The sequence below is a fragment of the Heloderma suspectum genome, chromosome 5, assembly GCF_057233095.1.
Source record: "Heloderma suspectum isolate Gila_16-S chromosome 5, 16-S_ref, whole genome shotgun sequence".
In the NCBI taxonomy this organism is placed as follows: domain Eukaryota; kingdom Metazoa; phylum Chordata; class Lepidosauria; order Squamata; family Helodermatidae; genus Heloderma; species Heloderma suspectum.
The window spans coordinates 15,987,988-16,011,315 of NC_139462.1; the positions used below are offsets into that span (position 1 = coordinate 15,987,988).

The following is a 23,328-nucleotide window of genomic DNA, read 5'->3' on the forward strand; positions in this document are numbered from 1 at the left end:
CCAATTGGTTCAAAATTGGCAAAGGAGTATGACAATGCTGTATATTGTCGCCCTGCTTATTTAACTTATATGCAGAGTACATCATGAGAAATGCTGGGTTGGATGAATCAGAGGTCGGAATTAAGATTGCCGGGAGAATTATCAGCAACCTCAGATATGCAGACGATACCACCCTAATGGCAGAAAGTGAAGAGGATCTCAAGAGCCTCTTGTTGAGGGTGAAAGAGGAGAGTGCAAAAGCTGGTTTGAAACTCAACATTAAAAAAAAACTGAGATCATGGCATCTGGCCCCATCACTTCCTGGCATATGGAAGGGGAAGAAATGGAAGCTGTGACAGATTTTATTTTCTTGGGCTCCAAGATCACCGCAGACGGTGACTGTAGCCATGAAATTAAAAGATGCTTGCTCCTGGGGAGGAAAGCTATGGCAAAGCTAGACAGCATAGTAAGAAGCAGAGACATCACCTTGCCGACAAAGGTCCGTCTAATCAAAGCTATGGTTTTCCCAGTAGCAACGTATGACTGTGAGAGCTGGACTATAAGGAAGGCTGAGCGCCGAAGAATTGATGCTTTCGAACTGTGGTGCTGGAGAAGACTCTTACGAGTCCCCTGGACTGCAAGGAGGTCAAATCAGTCCATCCTAAAGGAAATCAACCCTGACTGCTCATTGGAAGGACAGATACTGAAGCTGAAGCTCAAGTATTTTGGCCACCTAATGCGAAGAAAAAACTCCCTGGAAAAGACCCTGATGCTAGGGAAGACTGAAGGCAAAAGGAGAAGGGGACGGCAGAGGATGAGATGGCTAGATAGCATCACCGATGCAATGAATATGAACTTGAGCACGCTCCGGGAGAGAGCGGAGGACAGGAAGGCCTGGCGTGCTATGGTCCATGGGGTCACGAAGAGTCGGACACGACGTAACGACTGAACAACAACGTAACTACATATAGCTGTTATCCCCCTCTGCCTTTACTGTTAACATTTTTTGTTTTTTACATTCCACACGTCTCGTGAAATGGGCTTTGGTTCACGGAAGCTTATGCCACGATAAGGATGAAATCCTGTACATGTTTGGACAGAAAAAAGTCCTACAAGCCGCAGCATTCCCCAGCCACCACTGATGGGAGTTGCAGGATTTTCTTTTCTGCCTAAACATGCGCAGGGTTGCGCCTTAAATGTACTAGCCGTCAACGCGTGAAAAGTTGTTTCTACTTCCCAGCCTAGTCTTACGGGGCTCTGTTTCAAGAGGCAGCTATGGCAAAAGGATTGCGTTTGAAGGCCTCATGTCCCTCCGCAGTAGCCGTACCCGCGTGATCCAAGATGGCGGCGCCCGGGGACGGCCCATGCGGTTCTTCCGGCTGGGGAGGAGACTGCAGCTTTCGGCGCTTTTGCAGCCATGGCCGGTCGCAATAACAACAAGTTGCCCATCAATCTGCCGCAGCTGCAGAACTTGATCAAGCGGGACCCGCCTTCATATACCGAGGAGGTGAGAGACCGGAGGAGGCAGATCCGCCTTTGGCCGCCCCAGTTCACTGTCACTGATGTGAGGATAGGATAAGATGGGGGGCGAAGGGGGAGGAACCGCTATGATTCCGTTGATCAGGATTTACCGGGAATCCGCACTTTTTGTTGCATGATAGCTGTCGGTTCTGGTACCTGTAAAACAGCAGCCAAAAGAGTGTCTCTGAGCATATGTGGAATTATCACAGCCAGCACGTTATCTCTGAGGTGGGAGGTCGAATTCATCGGTCATAAGTAGAGGCTGCTGCTACACTGTCTTGGAACGTTTCCTTTTTATATGAATTCTGTTTAGATATTTAGATCTAAGGGTAAAGACGTAAGGGAGAATAGTGTGTGTGTTGGGGTGAGGCTGGGGGGATTGTTAGAAGAATCATTAGTCTCGTACCCCAGTGACTCCCTCAAGCACAGACATACATGCCCCCTTGAGATATTTTAAACTGTTGTTTGTTAGCTCAGGCCAGGATACAATATAGTATAATGAAAATTTTTGCTTCCAGAACAGTGTTACATTCACATTCCTATCAGACTCTACAGGTATGTTGCGCCTTCCTAATTCAAGGAGAGCCCCTTTCTTTGCTCCCAGTGCTTTCCAGTACCGTAGCTGAGACTCAAATATGGATGTTTAAAACATTTGTGGGGATTTAACTACAATGGAAGTAATACTTTTTTGTCCTTGTGTGCGGCTTTGTTTCTTTTAGTTTCTTCAGCAGTATCGCCATTACCAGTCCAATGTGGAGATATTCAGGCTGCAGCCATCTAAGCCCAATAAAGAATTGGCTGAACTTGTGATGTTCTTGGCACAGGTAAAGTGGCATGGTCTATATGTGCACGTGGAGAGTTTTGCTTGGATTAGGTTAGGTCATCTTCACTTCTCTTGCAGAAGGGAAAAGTGGAATTCTCAGCGACCTGCAAATATCTAGAATGTTTTCTTTTATTTGCAGATGATCCAAACACATGTTGCAGATGTCTTATTTCTTCATAAACACACACAGAGAGAATAATCACTTCTGGTGTTGCGCTCCCTCTGTGATCTAAGAAATTAAGAACTAAAATTGGTTTAATACCCCCTCTCTCTAGAATCATAGTTCTGTGTGTGAGGCTAGGAATTTCTCGCAGAGTTCTTTGCACCTTCACCAAACTTCAGTTCCCAGGATTATTTAGGCAGAGTCATGTAGATATGGGAAGACGTAGGATAGAGGGATGGAAAAAAGTTCAGGGGAAAATATCCCCCCCCCCATTTTCCAAAAATCCCTGAGGAAAAATGTGAAAAAATCATTTAAAAAAATCTGGTCTCCCCACCCTCCAGCCTGTTTTTTTTCCCAGGTCTTCATGTCTCTATAGCTGTGGAAGTCAATCTGGTATAAAACTTACATCATTTTAAATCATTGTGTGTATATGCCTGTAATGAAAAGCTTATGTGGAGAGGGAATCTCATCAACTGCCACATGACTGATCTCATCTACTCTTAATCTAGTGAAAGTATATTTCCTTCCTCCCCACTGCCCATTATTATTGTTGTTGTTACTTTATTTATATAGCAACATCTGTGTGCATGGCACTTTACATCATACAGGTCCCTGCCCTGGGGAGTTTACAGCCTCAAATTTGCCCCAAGGGAAACAACAGAGGAAGGGCAGGAAGCAGTATGTGTTTGTTCCAATGGCAGATGCTTAGACTTTGTTACATGCTGAGTTACAGGAGGAATTAGGGGTTTGTGCCAAAAGCTTCACAGAAAAGGTGGGATCTGAATGAAGTATGAGACATGGCATTGCACAGATGGTGCGGGAGGGAGTTTCAAGGATTTGAGGTAGCAAGTGAGAAAGGGAGGCATTTTTTGAGGGGGCACAGGGAATGTTTGAATGGTGGACAGGGCAGTGGTGGAAGAGTGAAGAACATGGGTTTGAAATGTTGATAGTGGATGGATGGTGCTTGCCTGACTTGGAGGGTAGGAATGTCTAGCTGATTGGCAAGCTTTGTAGGAGAAAGATCAGCTGGGATCAGTGTTGTGAAGGGTAGGAGGGTTGGTTCCCCCCGCCCCAATATCTTTAGCTTTTAATTGAACTTTAAGTGAAGATCCTAATAAGATCAGAACCAGCTAAATGTCTTGTCACGAAAACATCAATTCATACCCTGCCATATAACTCTCTATACGTTCCAGGACACAGTAAAAACACAGAACTATTTGATAAGTAAATGGAAGGTGCTTAATGGTGGTGTACTGGATTCAGTGTTGTATATGGGGTGGGGAAATGGGGGTTCAGCTGTGATGCTTACTGGTTGGCGTCAGGCTGAGGTCCACTGACTGACTTAATTTGCCTCCAAGGGTAGTCGTGAGGGTAAGTTAAGATGTATGCTGCCAATTATCTCATCAGGCATGGCTTTTTATTTGGCATGTACCTGCTATGGCAGGGATGTTGTTCATCATCTCCCATAATCCCTAACTGTTGGTCATGCTGACTGGGGCTGATGGAAATTGGAGTCGGCAACATCCAGAGGGTCGCAGCTTCCCCACCCCTGTGCTGCAGAGACACTTCCTGACAAGCTTTCCTTCTTTTGAGACAGGTTGGCCATTGCTACCCTGAGCATCTCGCAGACTTTCCCCAGCAACTGAAGGAACTGCTTTCTTACAATCACACAGTCTTGGATGCAGATCTTCGGATGGTGAGTCGGATGATACAATACAGATATTTGTTCATTTGGGCCGAGGAGTTCTGTCGGAGGTGCCGCTGACAATTTGTGAAGTACTTCAGTTTCTAGTCCCAAGAGATTAGGGCGCATGTTTTGGAATAGGGTGGGTTGGTGTCCTACAATATGGCCCCTCTCTGGAGGGTCAACCTCAGTTCTTCCCGACAGTGTTGATGTCAACATAGACAAATAACATTAGGTATTCCTGCAGGGATTGTACAGGAGGAGGCACCCATAGTTTATGTTCAGGGGTACGTTACCTCCTTTCTCCAATATGGGAGGATCTTGGGAATGCAGGAAGCTGCGTTATACAGAGTCCAACCATTGGTACATTTAGCTTAGTTTTATCTACACCAGTCTTTCCCAACCTGGTGCCCTGCAGTGTTGGACTGCAAGTCCCAAAATGGCTGGGAATTATGGGAGCTGCAGTCCAACATCTGGAGGGCACCAGGTTGGGGAAGGCTGTTTACACTGATGGGTAGTGGCCAGTGGAGGCTGGTGGCTCTGAGGTCAGTGGGGTGGTGAATCCACTCCAAGTTTCAGTCCAAGCCAGTCAGAACTCTAAAGGAGCTATCTTGGATAGCTGGTAGTGGCTGTCCAGGTGTTTCAGTCAGGAGTCTTTCCTGTCCCTACCGGGAGATGCCAAGGATTGAGCCTGGGAACCTCTGTGCAAGAGGATATTACAGGTCGTGATTCTTAGGGGTAGGACAAAAACACTTCCTTTACAAAAAAATTAACTGAAATCTGCGAAACTGGAAGTGCTGAGTTGCTGTACACAATTCCATGTTTGCACAGCATAGGGTTGATTTTGTGGTGTGACGAATTCTTGTTTCACGATCTCTGCTTGTAGCAACTCCTTTCCTCCTTTTGCAGACGTTTTGCAAAACTCTCATCTTGTTGAGAAACAAGAACCTAATTAACCCCACAAGCCTCTTGGAACTTTTCTTTGAACTCCTCCGCTGCCATGATAAGTTTTTACGAAAAGTGAGTAGCAAAGCTCTTGTGTCTTTTCATCCTTCTCAGCTTTCTTTATTTTGTTGCAATACGAAGGTTTTTAATACACTTGCAGCTTCCAAAAATAACTTGGAGCCTGTACTTTAAAGGACTGTATCCACCGCAATGAGTTGTAATCCCTCACATCAACCCAGGGCGGTTGTTTGTGTGTGTCCAGTTTATATGGGGACCAGCAAACGGATCTGGCTTTGAATGGGTTGGAATAGCCCTTCGTTTGATACAGCAAAGCCTTCAACCAAACTCACCCAGCTGTCAGAGTTGGGCACATTGCCTCACTCAGACGGGGCAGGCACAGTGCTTGCTGCCATCTCTAGGTATGGCCCCTGCCATGGTGCATCCCCAGAACTCCCTGAGGGAGGGGCCTGTCTACTCCATTCCCCGGGGCGGTGCTGCCCCCACAGCATTGGGGAGGAGCAGACATATAACTTTGTCCCTTGGCCCACTAATCACCCTTAGCTTTGCACTCCATACCGTTCGAAGCCATGTGCTGGTTAGGGACATCTGCCTCTAGTGGCTGAAGATGTTGCTGCAGGCTTCAACCCCCCCGGACACTTTTAAATTAACTACAATTCATTACTGCATTTTAAAACAAAATAACCCAGAGGTGCACACCCCTAGGGTCTGTTTAGTATGCATGCCAAGTTCCAGGTGTCTAAGCTTCACAGTCTTGGCGCTCTGGTGCCAACAGACACACATCCTCGTTTATTATTATAGATAGAGGAGGGGGTGATTGCGGTCTACATCCCTGTTTGCCCCTTTATGTCTGGGGCTCTGTCACGGGTTAACGGAAGAGCTCTGACACAGAGAGAAGATAGGCAGCCAAAAGTCGTCTGCTGCTTGGCCGAAGAGTCACTGCAGAAAGGGAGGTGTGAACCGTGGTTGGAGGTGTGGGGTGGGAGGGACGGGGCAAGAGGCAGCCTCAGCGCAGGCAGTTATTTATTTATATTTGTTTTTAAAATTTCTTGGCCACCTTTCAGGGCAGAAGCCCTCCCAAGGCAGCTCACAGCAATAAAGTACATAAAAACAGTTAACAGAGAGGGCCTTCTCTGCAGTGGCCCCCACTCTGTGGAACGCCCTCCCTAGAGAACTCTGCCATGCCCCCTCTTTAATGCGCTTCCGCCGCGCATTAAAAACATGGTTGTTCAGGCAGGCATTTGGGGTGGGTTAGGGTATTTTTAGAAATATGGTGTTTTTACTGTGGAATTTTATTGTTTTAAACTGTTCTATTATACACCTTGTACATCGCCCAGAGTGGCTGGGTCAGATGGGCGATTAATAAATTTAATAAATTAATAAATTAATTAAAATATTAAAAGCAATAAGAACATAAGCAAAATAAAGTACCAATAAAAGCAACAATAAAAGTCGACAGTAAAACAGTGGTTTTAATGTTCTATATATTTTAAGTTGTTTTATTGTGTGTTGTTTGGTTTTAATTTTTGTGAACCGCCTAGAGAGCTTCGGCTATTGGGCAGTTTAGAAATGAAATGAATAAATAAAAAACAAAACCAGCAACAACAGGCACTTCCATCTTCTGCTGCTTTAGTTCTTGACTGTGCACTTTACTTCATAAGCTTCCTGCCTCCTTCAAGGGCTGCAGGAAGATTCAAATGAAGAGTGGTTGATAACAGTCCCCAGTTGTGAACTGATTGCTTCCAGGGGGCATTTGAAACTGGGCCGAGAGCTGCATGGAATTAGCCTGAGGGTTGCATGTGGCCTTAGGGCCGTAGGTTGCCCACCCCTGCTTTATTTTCTTCTTACCTCACTCCCCTCACTGCAATTTTGTTTGTAAGGTCCTTGGGGCAGGAACCAATATTTTCCTTATGTTACTCATTAGGCGTGCAGATGGCAGTTAGAGTAGAGTAGTGGTCAATATTGGGCTAGGACTGGGGAGTGCTGGGTGCAAATTGCTGCTCAGCCATGGAGGTCACTGAGTGACCTTGGGCAGGTCACCATCTCTTAGCCTAACGGACCACGCAGGGTCACCCATTTCTGCTTTAGCTCATTTCACTTGAAGCAACTGATTCGCAGCATTTCATTCACAATGTTACTGAATGTTGATCTTGTTTTGACAGACGTTGTACACTCACATTGTGACGGATATCAAGAACATCAACGCGAAACACAAAAACAACAAAATGAACACGGTAACGTATTTTCTGTTTTTGGATTAGCTTTGAGTGTTGCTTAATATGGGAAAAAATATTTATTTATTTATTTATTTATTTATTTATTTACATATCTTTTCCCCCTGGTTTTCAGACATTGCAGAGCTTTATGTACACAATGCTACAAGACAGCAACCCAACGGCAGCCAAGATATCGTTGGATGTGATGATAGAGCTTTACAGAAGGAACATTTGGTAGGTTACAAACAGACATCCACATTGGGGCATGTACACAGTGAAGAACTGCAAAAGAAAATAATACAAGATGCGTTCAAGTTTCCATAGTTTCCAGCTGTGAGGTGTAAAATGTTTTTTGTTTCCCTTTTCTTTTTTTACAGGAATGATGCTAAAACGGTGAATGTCATCACCACAGCCTGCTTTTCCAAAGTCACAAAGGTGAAAAATGTTTTTTAAAAGCATTTTGGACAAATTCCAGAGGGCCTGTTGCAGCGAAAACAGCAACAGGATCTTGTGGCACCTTTATAGACAGGTTCTTTGTGGCATAAGCTTACATGGCTTAGAGCAGGGGCACAGAAGTGTTTAGGGATGAGGAGCTTGATTGCACCCCAGCTAGGCCCACCATGGGCTGGATGACACCTGGGAGCATGGTCCTGCCCCTTGAAATCACCTTTTTTTTTTTTTTTAGTTTTTCTTTTTTCTTCATGCTGGAAAGAGGCAAAGAACTGTGCCTCCTCCCAGCATGGAGAAAGGGCCCGGGCCCAGGCCCAGTCAGCTCCACATCCACACTGCTATCTTTGATTGCAGATTAGGGATAGCTGCTCCAGGATGCCCTCTAAAGAGATTCCTTCAGAGGGCGGGGCTTAGAGCCTAAGCCCCACCCCTAGAGGAATCCCAAGAGGCTGTGCAGGCCACATTAGGGTAGTCCGCAGGCCGGAGGTTCTGCACCCCTGGCTTAGAGCAATGAGCCACATGCCACTGGGCAGGGCCTGGGTTGGCAGTGGGTGTGGCCAGGGATTATTTTCCCCTCAACCCCCCAACACACACCCTTCCCTTCCGCCCTCTTTCTCACTCTCACCTACTGTGTTTCAGTATCATTCTCTCTCACAGTCACACATGCTTATTTGCTCACTCACTTGTAGGGGGCACTGGTGTTCGCTGAGAGTTAACCCTCCTCCTGTGCTGTCTTCCCCATGTAAATTGTGCTTCCCCTGGCTTGCCAAACAGTTGTTTAGTGGGCTGTGGGGAGTGCAATTTTCATGGGGAGGACTGGGTTTTGTTACTAGTCTGCTAAGAGGCTAGTAGCCTTGATGTTCGTGCTAGCCTCAGAGGAGGGACTTCCCTCTCCCTCTGTGGCCAGCATAGAAACACAAACCAGTAGCCTCTTAGCAAGCTAATAGCAATGTTGCCAGTTAGTAACTTTTATGGGTTTATTTAGAAGACTGTTTTAGTGTAAGGGATTTGTGCACTTTCAACTTTTGTTCATTGCCTTGGGTATGTGAATGGAAATGTAGGATATAAATTTAATAAATAAATGATTTTATTATAAATAATAAATAATCAGAATTTTGTTCCGATTAAAGATGGGGCATGGAGGGTAACACATTTACTAGTTCAGCGGAGGACAAGGACACCCTCCTTCTGTATGAGCTGCCTAGAGATGCAAAGTCCTAGAAAAAAATCCAGAAAAAAATGGGAGGGAGGGAGTGATAGGGAAACCTTTTTTTTTCCCAAGGTAGTTTTGAAAAAAATTCCTAATTTTTCCATCTTCTCCCTGCTTTTTTTTCCAAGCCTTCGCCTCTTTAAGCCTGCCCCCAAATTTGTGTTCATTATCTGAGGTCCTGTTGTGTATTACTCCTTGTAGACAGGTGAGGCTGGTGGGTGCTTGTAACAGGACCTTTTGTGTAGCAGCACCCCAATTGTGCGCCCCCGGAAGGTTACGCAAGCCTCCGCCTTAGTGTCCTATAGATGGCTGGTGAAGACAATATTGTTGTGCTGGCTTTTAATAGCTAATGCTGTTTTGTTTTTATCATTATATTAATCCCCTGTTTTATAGTATGTCTTAAGCCTTTGTATTTTTATATATTTTAATCTTTGTATTCTGCATCACCTTGCGGAACCACTAAGTGGAGGGATGATTCAAAAATATTCTGTGTAAATACACTTAAGGTGCAATCCTATGCATGTTTAGACAGAAAAAGTCTTACAAATCCCAGTATGCCCCAGCCAGCCATGCTGGGAATTGTAGGACTCTTTTCTGCCTAAACATGCATAGGATTTCACCCTTAGTGTGCTCAAGAAGTTGGCTGTAAAATAACTTTCTTCTGTTTCGTGTGTGTGTCCTTTTTCTCCCCTTATCTGCACCTCGTGGCTATTCAGATATTAGTTGCTGGCTTGAAATTTTTCCTTGGGAAAGACGAAAATGAAAAAAAAGACAGTGATTCAGATTCAGAGGTTAGTGTGTCCACTATCCGAAATAATAACTTGATAAGGTGACTTGGGCCGGGTTCTCTTGGAGGTTATAAGTTTTTGTGTCCCTGGGCTGTACCACTTCTGGTTTCAGGTGGAAGCACACTTGATTGAATATTCCTCCATTTAAAACAAAACAATCCCTCGATGGAGAAAACTAGATGAGAAGGGTTCAAGGTAGGCCTTCTCTCTTGACATGCCAGGGAGAAGGCTAGTTTTTTTACTTGTTCCTTCCAGATTGCATCCCTTTGTTTCGAGAAATCGTTCTTCTGACAATGACATTCCTTCTCCAGGACGATGGTCCCACAGCAAGAGACCTGATGGTGCGGTACTCCACAGGAAGAAAAACCACAAAGAACAAGAAGAAGCTAGAGAAAGCGATGCGAGTCTTAAAGGTGAGCAGTGAGAATCAGTGCAGTGTAGCAGGTAGATGGTTGGACCAAGCAGACCCAGATTCCGTTCCCCACTCGGCTGTGAAGTTCCTTTGGTAAAGTGGGGCAGCTGCGCACGTTCAGCCGAACCAATTTCCCGGGGCCGTTGTGAGCTTCCCCAACTCGGTGTCCTCCAGATGTTTTGGACTTCAACTCTCATCAGCCTCAGCCAGGTGTAATAATTGAAAATAATAAAACTATAGTTGTAATACAATAATTACCATCCTGCTCTTCTGCCTAAAGTACCCAGAGTAGAGTACAGTCTATGCTCACCCCATGGAAAATATCATCTATGTGTACAAAAACTTGCATTCCATGGAAGTCTTTCCCAATCTGATGCCCTCCAGATGTTTTGGACTACAACCACCATCATCCTCAACTATTGTCCATGTTGGTTTGGACTGCTGGGAATTGTAGGCTGGAGATCACCAGGTTGGGTGTGGTCAGCTTAAACCCATGTATGGCACCCTGAGCTCCTTGAGAGGGCCGTAGCTGAAGGGGTCAAAGGAGAGAGGGGTCACAGCTTCCATGCTTGTCATCTCCAGTTGGCATCTTGGTACCAGGGCTGTGAGGAGCCTCCTCTTCCTGGAGATATTTGGGAGCAGCTTCCAGGCAGAATAGATGGACCCACAGTCTGGGCTGGTATAAGGCCGCTTTGTATTGGGAACTGCATTTGGGACACCTGTCAAAATAAAGAAGACTGTCTGCTTTTCCCTAACCTGGTGCCCTGCAGATGTGGTGGATAACAACTCCCATTATTCCCACTGGGGATGATGGGAACTGTAGTCCAATGCATCTGATGGCTGTCTGTCCTTCTGTTGTATGCCAGTTGAATCAAGCTCATGTTCAAGTAGTGGCTGGACCAGTTGACCATGCCCAAATGTGGTCACTGCTCTACTTACGGAATGCTACTGGTGAGCTTGTTTGCCATGATTGTATTCCACCCCTCCTCTAAGGACTGGGGGCTGATGCATGTTATCCTCTGAGATACAGATTAGGCTGAGAGACTATGACGTGCCAAGGCTACTTGGTGGGGAAATGGGATTTTTGGGTGGTGGGTGGGTTAAGACAGGGGCCTTGGATGCATCTTCCTTTACTCCTCCAGGGCTGTTAAGAGGCAGGAAGGTCGTTACCTGGCAGCCCTGACTGTGAAGGGTAGAGTTGTACTTATAACAACTGCACTGCTGTTGTTTTTAATTGGAACCATATAACAACGGAAGCAACTGTGGCAGAAGAAACCATGTACACTTCCCGCTGTATATGGTTTCTTCTGTGATGTGGTTTCCCACACCAGCTGTTCAGTCGAGCTGATGTAAAATAGCAGCTTTTGGTGGCCTGGTTCATGTGAACTTCTCAGTGGGTAGAGACTGCCCAGAGTAAAGCATGCAGGAGTGATATGCTGGCCCATTCTCCCTGCCCGGCATATCTGCTGGATCTTCATGCGTGCGTGTAACGTTTATGGAGGGCCTATGCATCTAGGCCCAGACATCTAGAACATATGCAGGATGGCAATCTGTGAAATGGCCACATTACTCAGGCCTGTGCTTGTTGGATTTTTTGTTTATGGGCCCTATGCAAGTGTTAGGCCCAGTGGCATCCGGCAGAACCGAAGGCATAACGGGCATGCCTGGTCAGTGGTCACAGTCCCATTCTCTCCACTGTATGTCGCCTCTGCCCTGCGAGAAGTTTAATTCAAACCAGGTCTGTGAGACGTCAATGTGTGTGTTCTCATTTTTCACTGAATATGTATTGCTTGTGTCTCTCCCTGTTGCACAGAAACATAAGAAGAAGAGAAAGCCGGAGGTGTTCAACTTCTCGGCGATTCATCTCATCCATGACCCCCAAGGCACGTACTCTCGACTTCAGTGCATGGACACCATTTGTGAATGGTGACATTTGAGCCCAGGGGGCAACAGGAGAATAATAGAGATTTCAGGTGATGTTGAGGTGGGTGAGAATGGCTCGACCACTAGATCTACGGAACAGTGTACACAAATGTAAGGTCAGCCAATGAAACTTGTGACATAGAGGCTGCAACTTTTAGAAAAACAGCAGACACATCCCATTTTAAGCCCTGGAGTGATAGGTAAGGTGCTTTGCAATTGAAGGATTTCTCCTCTTTTTTTAATTTACCTAACCTCCCCCCCTTTTGATGTTGGCTCAGACTTTGCAGAGAATCTCTTAAAGCAGCTGGAATCCTCAAAGGAAAGGTTTGAAGTGAAGATGATGCTCATGGATCTTATTTCCCGGCTCGTCGGCATTCATGAGGTATGACGAGCGAGATCTGTTGGCTCAATCAAGTTTTGAATGTCTGTAAAAGGCTGTTAGATACTGTGTGTGTTGGGGGAGACGCAAATACGTTTGTTTATGCAAGGTGGGCCATTATTAGAGCAGTGGGACAATGCATGTTCCGTATACAACTGCGTGCACACACACTCTAGTATATAGGGCTGGATCCAGATTTAGCCATGTGCAACTGGGCTTGCAGAAGCTGACTTCCCCACCCTCTCCTCCCCAAAGTAGCCTGCTACACAGAGTGTTGGAGGACCCTGAGCTGCACTGCAGAGTCCCCCCCACTCCCAAATCAGGCAGAGGCATTGTGCATGCTGTCTTTGCCTCGTATTCCTCTTCTGCTGCTCCAGCCTTCTTCCGCTGGCAAGGTGGATTCAGTGCCCGTTCCAGGTGAGAAAGGAGGATGCCTAGCTGACGTCTTGTGCATGCTCTGTGTCTCCCCAGCTTTTCCTCTTCAACTACTACCCTTTTGTGCAGCGGTTCCTGCAACCTCACCAGAGAGGTACGTGTTCTCCTTATTTCCATCTTGCTCTTGCTGTTCCTGGAAGAGAGGAATTGGAGGGCTTCTCCCCTAAGCCATTCTGCTATTTCTAGCTGAGGGGGACTTTAATTTCACCCCACCCTGGAGACTCCAGGCACGTGGCAACACTTTTGGAAACTAACAGAGCCATAAAACGAATGGCACAGCTCCAAGTCAAAGCCCCACTCAACCATTCTGTGGGTCTGAGAATGTGTATGACCTTCTTCCATCTCTACAACAGTCCTTTCTTTTGGCTGCTTTTGTTTTTTAGAAGTTACCAGGATTCTTCTGTTTGCTGCACAGGCTTCTCATCAGCTTGTCCCACCTGAGGTGAGGTTTTCTCAAAATCTTTTTGCCCTTTACAAAAGCTAGGGAACTAGCAACCTGGGAGAAGAAACCGTCGAGCCTTCAGACTTCCTATGTGGAAGGGACTTCTGTGTAATAAATATTGGGTATCCAAGTTTAGATAGCCACATGTGGTGATCACACTAGCAAGTATTATTCTGTGTGTGTTACTTTATAGCAACACACTATACTCTACAGTATAGAACCTCAGGCCTGCCAGCCAAATCCAGCCCTCCTGGGGTCCCAATATGGCCTTCTGGGTTTCCTTGGTGGCCACGCCCTTTTTTCCTGGCACCAGCCCCTTTCCCCCAAACTGTCAGTCATTCATTGGTTTCGTGGCTTTTGCACACTTTCCCCCCATTCTTAAAAACTAGAAATGGCTCTCTTGAGGCTTAGTTACTGGCAGTTAGAGCTTTAAGCTCAAATACACCTGTATTTTTGGTGATTTTGGACCTTTGGCTCTGTACCTTCAGCTCTGCCCGCCGCCCTTGAGTGCGTCTCTGAAATGGAATCAGCCCTTGAGCTGAAAGATTCAACACTCTATTGGTTATTTATTTCAGCATATTTATAAACCAATTCCCATTTTTAAAATCCCAAAGTAGTTTACAACAGATGATAAAACAATGCACCATTATAAAAGCACAACAATGTTTAGCCAAGTTAATGGTTGGGAAAAGCCAGGGTAAACAAGTAAGTTCTTAATAATCATTGAAAACACATGAACGTCGGTGCCTGATATATCGCAGTGGGAGGGTGCCACCACAGAGAAGGCCCGCTGCCATGTTGCTGCCAGATGGGACTTTGCAAGATGTGGCACAGACAGCAAAGCCTCCTCAAAAGACCCTAGTGGTCTAACGGATCTATATAGGGGAAGAGGATCTTTCAGGTAACCTGGTCCTAGGTTGTTTAGGGCTTGATATGTCAGTAATAATATCTTGAGCTGTAGCCAATCCACACCAGTATAATATAGTGTTACAGTGCTGGTTTAAGACTGGGGAGACCTGCATTCAAATCTACACTTGACCATGAAACTCACTGAGTGACCTTGGGCCAGTCACTACCTCTCAGCCTAACCTACCTCATAGGGTTGTTGTGAGCATAAAATGGAGTGGGGAGAGAACCATGTATGCCACCTTGAGTCCCTTTGGGGAACAGGTTGAATTTAAATTGAAGAAATAACATAGCTTTCCAGTGTTGGAATAATGTGGGGCAATAAATGGTATGTCATCTACTTAGCTCCTAAAGGAGGGAAAAATCATATGCCCAGCCTTGAACACAGTTGTATATTTGCATGTATGTTCACAGGAGATGCTGAATGTGATTAAAATGGCCACGTTTGCAAATCTAGAGCTATACAGATTTTTGTTTCCTCTTCATCAGATTATCCAGTCGGTGCTGATGACAATAGCCAACAACTTTGTCACAGACAAAAACTCTGGGGAAGTGATGACTGTCGGGTAAGTAACTAGAGCTAAGGAAAGTGTATGAGCTTGGCTGCACGAGACAATGGGTGGGAAGTAAGGTGCCTTGCTTCCGTGCTGCCCCACTATACAAGAAGTTAAGTTGGTAGAAGTGCAGAGCAGGGTCATCTGGGTGGGGCCCCTGGAATTCTGAACCCTGTGCGGAAGAAAGTTAGAAAAACTGCAAGTCTCCATCTTGAAGACACAGAACTGTTTCTATTTCCTTTTCAGAATTGGTGTTTTGCTGCTTAATTGTGTCTTGTATTTTATTAAAGTTCTATTGTCTTTAGTAACTTTTGTAAGCTGCAGTATTTGAATCCAAACCTTCACAGGGCCCTGATCAAAGCAGGGGCCTCCCTTTGTTCTGCTAAGCATTGGAAAACAGGCTGGTCCGTGCTCACATGTGACTCCATAAAATGGAGCACCTGCTTCTGTGCCAACTCTGTAATGCTTCTTGACCCCTGGAAACGCTTTATGTATTTCCCGTCTGTATTATTCCACTAAACCCCACCAGATTTCTGCATCCACAACAGGTTGTACAAATGTGCAGTGTTCTGCGTATGTTGGTATTGCTAAGATTTGGAGTAGAGCAGCTTATTCCTTGACTTGCCATTCTAAGCTCTGGCATATGTCCTGTGTCTGTGTTACCCCTCTGTTCAGCCGAAAAAGGCTCCCAGAACAGTTTACAAAGATCAGTAATGAGTCAGCCCCTGCCCTCAGGCTTACAATGTAAAAGACTCCACACAAAAGGAAAAAGGATTGGGCAGGAGGAATGGGGTGAAAAACAAAACTCAGGACTAGTTCTTAGCTACCTATTTGGTTAAAAGAATCAAAACGCCTCCTCAGAAGTGATGTTGACCTTACACAGTGGAGCCTCAGCCTCCTCGGGCCTAGTAGAAATCTGCCTATGTGCCTTGACAGTCCCTCTGTGGAAATGAAGGCTCAGTGGCGTGGGGGGCAGGTGATTCCCCCCGCCCCACAGAGTCTCAGGCCTCTAAGAAATAGCCTGGGAACCTGACATTCCTGGGAACAGCTGAAATGCAGTTGGAAGTTGCTGGCCTTTCTGGTGTGGTCTTGGGGTTTCTGGGGCCCCACTGGAACCTCCGGGCGCACCATCACCGTGACAGGAAAGGATCAGGGATTCACCACACACCACACACCCCAGAGCATATGGTGTGGCTTCTCTCATTTATCTTTCTTATTTTGTTTAAAACTTTTTGTTTTGTTTTTATACCGACTGTCACATACAACACATCCAGTCAATTTACAACCGGCTGCCCTCTTCTTCACAGGGCAGTGAGATGGCCAACGTGGCAGTTTGCCCTCAATTGCTTTGCTGATGCTCATGGTGGCTGCTGACACTGTGGTCCTGGCCACTGTGTGTCCTAATGATGTTGAGCAACTGCACATGTATGGCGGGAGCTGATAGCCAGTACAAGCCACAGCAGAAGCTGCAATGGCTGGGCAGGGAGGAGGTACATGAGGCTCAGAGGGCAGTTGAAGAAGTTTAGTGGGCCTTACGTAGGGGGTGTGTGTGTGTAGTCCATGGCTGCACTACAAAAGTGCAGAATTCAGCATCCTGGAAATATTGGCTTTCCGCTAAAAATAAAATAAATCAGTTTTCTAGTCCTCAGGACTACACAAATGGGCACAGATGCGTGTGGCACATGCCTGGTGATATCTCGGAAGTATTGGTGGGGTTCAGCAGGATTTCCAGGAGGTTGGGCTTCTGTGCTCTGAATAGCAATTTACTGTCTTTCATGAGTGGCGGCAGCAGAATAATAATGCCAAATAAGTCTATTTTACATAGTTGATGCAGGTTGCAGAATCCAGCTCTTCATGGTGTAGAACTTTGGTTGCTTTGATGCCAAATTTTATTTCTTTGAAGTGCACAGTACATTTAAAAAAACACGCATTTTACAAGGTTCTGTTATTTCAGTGTTCTTAAACTTTCACATTTTCAGGATTAATGCTATTAAAGAGATATCAGCTAGATGCCCTCTGGCCATGACAGAAGACTTGCTTCAAGACCTGGCACAGTACAGATCTCACAAAAATAAAAGTAAGTTTGCTACTTTGCATGTGCACAAAATTAATTCAAGGACATCTTTAAATTCTCCATATTGTCTTTTGAGAGATTAGGAACCTGTTAAGTTCACGTTGTGCTCCAAAACATGTACTAGACACCTATACACAGGACTACTTTTTTCTTTGATTCCAAGGGCATGAAATCTCATATTTGGCTGTGATTTTATTTTCTGAGAACTTGGTTAATTTGTCCATTTGTGTGTTTTGTTTTTAATGGAAAGTAACCAGCAGGAGAAAAGCTAGTGTAATTCAAGAGTGTACTTCATAATCAGTCTGAACCTATTTTGCAGAACATCTTCAATTCTATATTTTTCATTTTTTACAGATGTAATGATGTCAGCAAGAACGTTGATTCAATTGTTCCGGTCCCTGAATCCACAGATGTTGCAGAAGAAGTTCCGGGTAAATAATACTTTGATCTTTCATGCTGTGGAAACAATGGGATAGCTAAGCCTTGATAGTTTGCATCTTTGGAATGTTATCCTTCCTCAGCCTAAAGAAGAGAGCAGGATACAGTGTTAAGTTGGTTTGAACTTCTTGGGAAAAAGACTGTTTGACCTGCTGATGGTTTCAGTGAAAGGGGCTTTCTGGTTGCTTGTATGGAATACAAGGAGGAAAGCTGTTCCTGGCAAACAGTCATTTCACTGCCATTTGACAGTAGGTCTGCTGTAGTATTGTGCAAGCAGTGAGTGAACCCCTCATCTGTCTGGGAGCTCATCCAGTTCTCAGGCCCTTTAACAATCCATTTCTGGGGATGGAGAGAAGGTCAGCGTCTTTCCATGTTCTAGGCTTTCCCAAGTTGTAACACCTGAACTGTCTCCACACAAACCCTGTGTACATGTTAGATGGTCTAGACCCAAAGTCAAAGATTCTTCTGCAACATTCAACCAGGCAAAGATGCACAGAACATTCTGAAGTATAAAACTAAAGCCAAGCAAGCATGGATCTTTGCTCCCATTAAACCAGGGGTGGGCAACTTGTGGCCCTCCAGATGCTTTGGGCTACAACTCCCATCTTCCCTCACTCATAGAATCATAGAATAGTAGGGTTGGAAGGGGCTTACAAGGCCATCGAGTCCAACCCCCTGCTCAATGCAGGAACCCAAGTCAAAGCATCCCTGACAGGTGGCTGTCCAGCCTCGTCTTGAATGCTTCCAGTGTGGGAGAGCCCACCACCTCCCTAGGGAATTGGTTCCATTGTTGTATTGCTCTAACAGTCAGGAAGTTTTTCCTGAAGTTCAGCCGGAATCTGGCTTCCTGTAACTTGAGCCCATTATTCCGTGTCCTGCACTCTGGGATGACCAAGAAGAGATCCTGGCCTTCCTCTCTGTGACAACCTTTCAAGTACTTGAAGAGCGCTATCATATCTCCCCTCAGTCTTCTCTTCTCAAGGCGAAACATGCCCAGTTCTTTCAGTCTCTCTTCATAGGGCTTTGTTTCCAGTCCCCTGATCACCTTTGTTGCCCTCCTCTGAACCCTCTCCAGTTTGTCTGCATCCTTCTTAAAGTGTGGTGCCCAGAACTGGACACAGTACTCCAGATGAGGCCTAACCAGTGCTGAGTAGAGGGGAACTAGTACTTCCCGGGATTTGGAAGCTATGCTTCTATGAATGCAGCCCAGAAGAGCATTGGCCTTTTTTGCAGCCACATCATGTTGTTGGCTCATCTTCAGCTGGTGGTCGACAACAATTCCAAGATCCTTCTCGCTTGTAGTGTTGTTGAGCCACGTATCCCCCATCTTGTAACTGTGCATTTGGTTTCTTTTTCCTAGGTGCAGAACTTGGCATTTATCAATATTAAATGGCATTCTGTTGTTTTCTGCCCAGCACTCCAGTCTATCCAGATCACTTTGAATTTTGTTTCTGTCTTCCAAAGTATTAGCTATCCCACCCAATTTTGTGTCATCCTCAAATTTTATCAGCATTCCCTGCACCTCCTCCTCCAAGTCATTAATACAAATGTTGAAGAGCACTGGGCCCAGGACTGAGCCCTGCGGTACCCACTCGTTACCTCTCCCCAGTTTGAGAAGGTCCTATTGATAAGCACTCTTTGAGTCCAATTCTGTAGCCAACTGTGGATCCTCCGAATCGTTGTTTCATGTAGCGCACTTTGAGCTAGTTTGCTCATCAGGATATCATGGGGCACTTTGTCGAAAGCTTTGCTGAAGTCGAGGTATATGATGTCTACAGCATTCCCACGGTCCACAAGGGAGGTTACTTGATCAAAAAATGAGATCAGATTCGTCTGGCAGGACTTGTTCTTGACAAATCCATCTTGGCTTCAAGTAATCACTGCATTGTTTTCAAGGTGCTTCCAGATGGATTGCTTTATCATCTGCTCCAGAGTTTTCCCAGGGATTGATGTCAGATTGACTGGTCTGTAGTTCCCAGGTTCCTCCTTTTTTCCCTTTATGAAGATAGGGACAACATTAGCCCTCCCCCAGTCATCTGGCACTTCCCCCATCCTCCCTGATTTCTCAAAGAGAATAGACAGCGGTTGTGAGAGTTCTTCTGCCAGTTCCTTTATTATTCTAGGGTGCAGTTCATCTCGCCCTGGAGATTTGAACTCATTCAAAGTAATTAGGTGTTCCTTGACCATATGCCTATCGATCTCAAGCTGCAATCCTGCCCCTTCAGCCTGTACTTCACCTTTGCCAGGAGGCTCATAAACCCTCTTTTGGGACAACACTGAGCCAAAGTAGGAATTGAGCACCTCTGCCTTTTCTTTCTGTTATCGTTTTGCCATCCTTATTTAATAGCTAAACAACCATTTCTTTCCTCTGTCTTTTACCATGCACGTAGCTGAAGAAAGCCTTTTTGTTGTTTTTAGCATCCCTCACTAACCTCAGCTCGTTTGCAGCTTTAGCCTTCCTGATGCCATCCCTGCAATTCTGTGCTTCCTGCCTGTACTCTTCCTTTGTTACTTGGCCCTCTTTCCACTTCCTGTATGTGTCCTTTTTTGTTTTCAGGTCATCTCTAAGCTTTTTGTGAAGCCACATTGGCTTGTTCTGTTGTCTTCCACCTTTTCTTCTTGTTGGAATTGTTTGTAATTGTGCCTTGAGAATTTCCTTTTTTAAAAGCTCCCACCCATCTTGGACTCCTTTTCTCGTTAGCGTCGCTTGCCATGGGACCTTACTGATCATTGTTCTGAGTTTATTAAAATCAGCTTTCCTAAAATCCAGGGTACACGTTTGACTACACTCTGCTTTTGCTTTCCTTAGAACCAAGAACTCAAGTACAACATGGTTGCTTTCCCCCAGAGTTCCTGTAACTGCTACTTTATCCACTAAGTCATCTCTGTTGGTTAGGGTCAAGTCAAGGATAGCCAATCCTCTAGTTCCTTCCTCCATTTTCTGTAGGAGGAAGTTATCTGCCACACAAGTCAGGAATTTCCAGGAGGGGCCATGTTTTACAGAATTTGTCTCCCAACAAATAGCAGGGAGATTGAAGTCCCCCATTACTACTACATCATGCTTCCTTAAAACATTGGCTATTTGATTTTCAAAAGTTTCATCCTCATCTCCTTGATTGGGTGGCCGGTAGTAGACTCTGACCACCAAGTTCCTTTTATTCTTTGCTCCATTTATTTTGATCCAGATGCTCTCGATGGGGCTACCAAGCTCATCCTCCTGTATTTCTGTGCAGAGATACGTATTTTTCACATATAGTGCAACCCCACCTCCCTTTCTGTTCCTCCTGTTCTTTTTGAACAAGTTATATCCTTCAATTGCTGTATTCCAGTCATGAGAGTCATCCCACCAAGTCTGTTATACCTATCAAGTCATACTTTCCCTCTTGTATTAAGAGTTCAAGTTTGTTCTGTTTGTTTCCCATACTCTGGGCATTAGTATATAGACATCGAAGACCATGTGCTTCATAGTCTGGCTTTCTTCCTACATGTGTCTGAAGACTATTATTGGGTGCTATTAGAGCTGTTCTCTCCGTTGCAGTGCATGAGCCTACGTCCATTGTTACCCCCAACTTTACACCTCCCTCCCCTGTAGGATTCAATTTAAAGCCCTCCTGATGAAGTTCTTCATGCTGTGGCCAAACACATTCTTCCCAGCCTTTGTGAGGTGCAACCTGTCCTTTGCCAACAGTCCATCTTCCAGGAAGTATAGCCCGTGGTCCCAGAATCCAAATCTCTCTCGTTGGCACCACCTTCATAGCCAGTCATTCACCGGGGTATTTTTCGTTCCCTTTCTAGCCCTCTTCTAACTACTGGAAGGATGGATGAGAATACTATCTGGGCCCCAAAGTTCTTGAGTTTCCTTCCCAAAGCTTCAAAGTCTGACGTGATTTCTTCGTAGCTCCGCTTGGCGGTATCATTTGTTCCCACATGGATGAGAAGAAAGGGATACCTGTCAGTGGGCTTGATGAGTGCAGACAACCTTTCAGTCACGTCTCTAATCCATCCTCCCGGGAGACAACATACTTGGCGAGTCCACGGGTCTTCGCGACATACTTGGGTTTCGATCCCACGTAGCAAGGAGTCTCCCACTACTACCACTCTTCTCTTCTTCTTGTTGTAGGCCTGGGTTTCATCACCTCTGTTTGGCTGACCTTTAGCCTCTTGCTCACTCTCATGCAGGTTCCCCTGTGATTCTTCCTCTGCAGGCTGTCCTCCAGTCTCATCTGCAAGTACCTGGAACTGGTTTCTTTAGCTGCACTGCTTCCACTGGTGCAGAGTGGCGTCTAGTTCTTCTTCTCTTAACTGTCACCCTTTTCCAAGGAGTATCCTCTACTCCATTTTTCTTCTCAGCATTACCCACTTCTGCCTCATCTTGCTGTTGCTCTTCAAGCTTCTGGTCTTCCCTTTGCTGCTGTAGTTCGCCCATTCTGTCCAAGAACTCTTCATGTTCTCTTATTCCCTGGAGGGTCAACAGTCGCCACTCCAGTCCACTTACTTTTTCTTCCAGCAGCGTGATCAACTTGCACTTGTTGCAAGTGTAGGCCACATTGTTCTCAGGCAAGAAAACAAACATTGAACACACCTTGCAGGTCACCACCACTGGAGAGTCTTGTCCTTCCATAGCCTCTTTTCCCATTTTGTGTCTAGCTTTGTGATTGTTCTAGACTAGCCTGTGTCTGCTCCTCTACTCAGTAGAGGTTAAAAGCAGAGTCCCACTCTTAGCCTCTGTCTCCTTTGTCTCTTCTACCACTGCAACTCCCCTGGCCAATTCCTGTTCGCTCCCCCTGTTCGCTCGCTCTGGTCGCTTGCTCTCTCGGAGCTTGCTTGCTTCTGTAGTCCCTGGACCAGCTGGAGCAACTTGCTCTGCTCTGCTCAGCTGGGAGGCGGGAAAACCAGGGAAAACAGCCTTAGCCACTCTTGGCTATGGTGGCTAAGGCTGATGGGAATTGTGGTCCTCCAGATGTTTTAGCCTACAAGTTGCCCACCCCTGCTTTAAGCCTTACGGTTACTAATCTCTCTAAGCAAAATTGACGAAATACGTTGCACACCATGGCTATTGAGGGCAAGGAACAGGCCACGTTGGATAGACTTAGATGGAGAATTCTGTATCGTAATGCCTGTAATGCGAATTTTGGCTCTTGTGCTAGGACATATAACTATACTATATAGAAATGCATACCAAACTAGACATGATGGGGTAGCCCTTGTGTGGGAGGGTCCACAGCTCAGTGGTACAATGCATACTTGGCATGCGGAAGGTCCCAGGTTCTGGCACCAAGATACCACCTAAAAGGATGAGGTAGTGGGTGATGAGAAAGTCCTCTGGTAGATAACTTGGATAGCTGCTATTGATTAGAGTAAATAATACTGGACATACTGTCTGACTCTGTACAAAGCAGATTCATAAGTTCATATTTGCATGTATGCCCCACTTACATAGAAAGTATTGGGTGGGGATAGGTATTCTTTTTCTTTGCTGCCCTGCCCTGTTTTTCCCGTCCTTCTTTCCTTTTTTAACTGTTTATTTTAAAATGTTTACAACATTAAATAGTGTTGAAACATAGACACCATAACATGTCTTACATCCATTTTGTGCACACACGTATGTTTCTTTTGTTTCTTCTCTTATTTCCATTGTATTAATGTTTTTTTAATGAGTTCACTGACTCAACCCAATAATTCCCTCCATAAGTCCCCATGATGATGATAGTAGATCCCCACACCCCCTTCTTACATGTCATTTTACCCTTGCATAACCCTCGCCAGCTGGGTTCGCACACAATGACAACCCGTGGTCGGGGGCTGAATATTCAAGATGGTGCCTGTGGGTGCCACAGCTCGCCATGACTTAAATAAGCCATAATGAAGTGCAGTGTGTCATGCAGACCCAGTCAGTGGCTCTGTGGCCAACCAGAAAGAGAAGACCTCTCTGGATTATCAGATTTTGTCTGGAATAAAACACTTCTCT

General features: G+C 45.5%; 1 protein-coding gene across 1 annotated transcript in view; it reads left to right on the forward strand.

The window, feature by feature from the left end:
* Positions 1 to 1,310: 1,310 nt before the first annotated feature.
* Positions 1,311 to 23,328, forward strand: part of SDAD1 (SDA1 domain containing 1) — a 30,456-nt gene continuing 8,438 nt past the window's right edge. The window contains exons 1-16 of the mRNA XM_084855387.1: positions 1,311 to 1,486; positions 2,220 to 2,324; positions 4,084 to 4,182; positions 5,080 to 5,190; positions 7,296 to 7,367; positions 7,483 to 7,583; positions 7,727 to 7,784; positions 9,726 to 9,800; positions 10,109 to 10,210; positions 12,023 to 12,092; positions 12,411 to 12,514; positions 12,983 to 13,040; positions 13,330 to 13,388; positions 14,784 to 14,860; positions 16,828 to 16,925; positions 17,277 to 17,353. Coding sequence (XP_084711513.1) covers positions 1,397 to 1,486; positions 2,220 to 2,324; positions 4,084 to 4,182; positions 5,080 to 5,190; positions 7,296 to 7,367; positions 7,483 to 7,583; positions 7,727 to 7,784; positions 9,726 to 9,800; positions 10,109 to 10,210; positions 12,023 to 12,092; positions 12,411 to 12,514; positions 12,983 to 13,040; positions 13,330 to 13,388; positions 14,784 to 14,860; positions 16,828 to 16,925; positions 17,277 to 17,353 — 1,356 coding nt within the window. The 5' untranslated portion in view covers positions 1,311 to 1,396. The remainder of the gene's footprint in view (positions 1,487 to 2,219; positions 2,325 to 4,083; positions 4,183 to 5,079; positions 5,191 to 7,295; positions 7,368 to 7,482; positions 7,584 to 7,726; positions 7,785 to 9,725; positions 9,801 to 10,108; positions 10,211 to 12,022; positions 12,093 to 12,410; positions 12,515 to 12,982; positions 13,041 to 13,329; positions 13,389 to 14,783; positions 14,861 to 16,827; positions 16,926 to 17,276; positions 17,354 to 23,328) is intronic.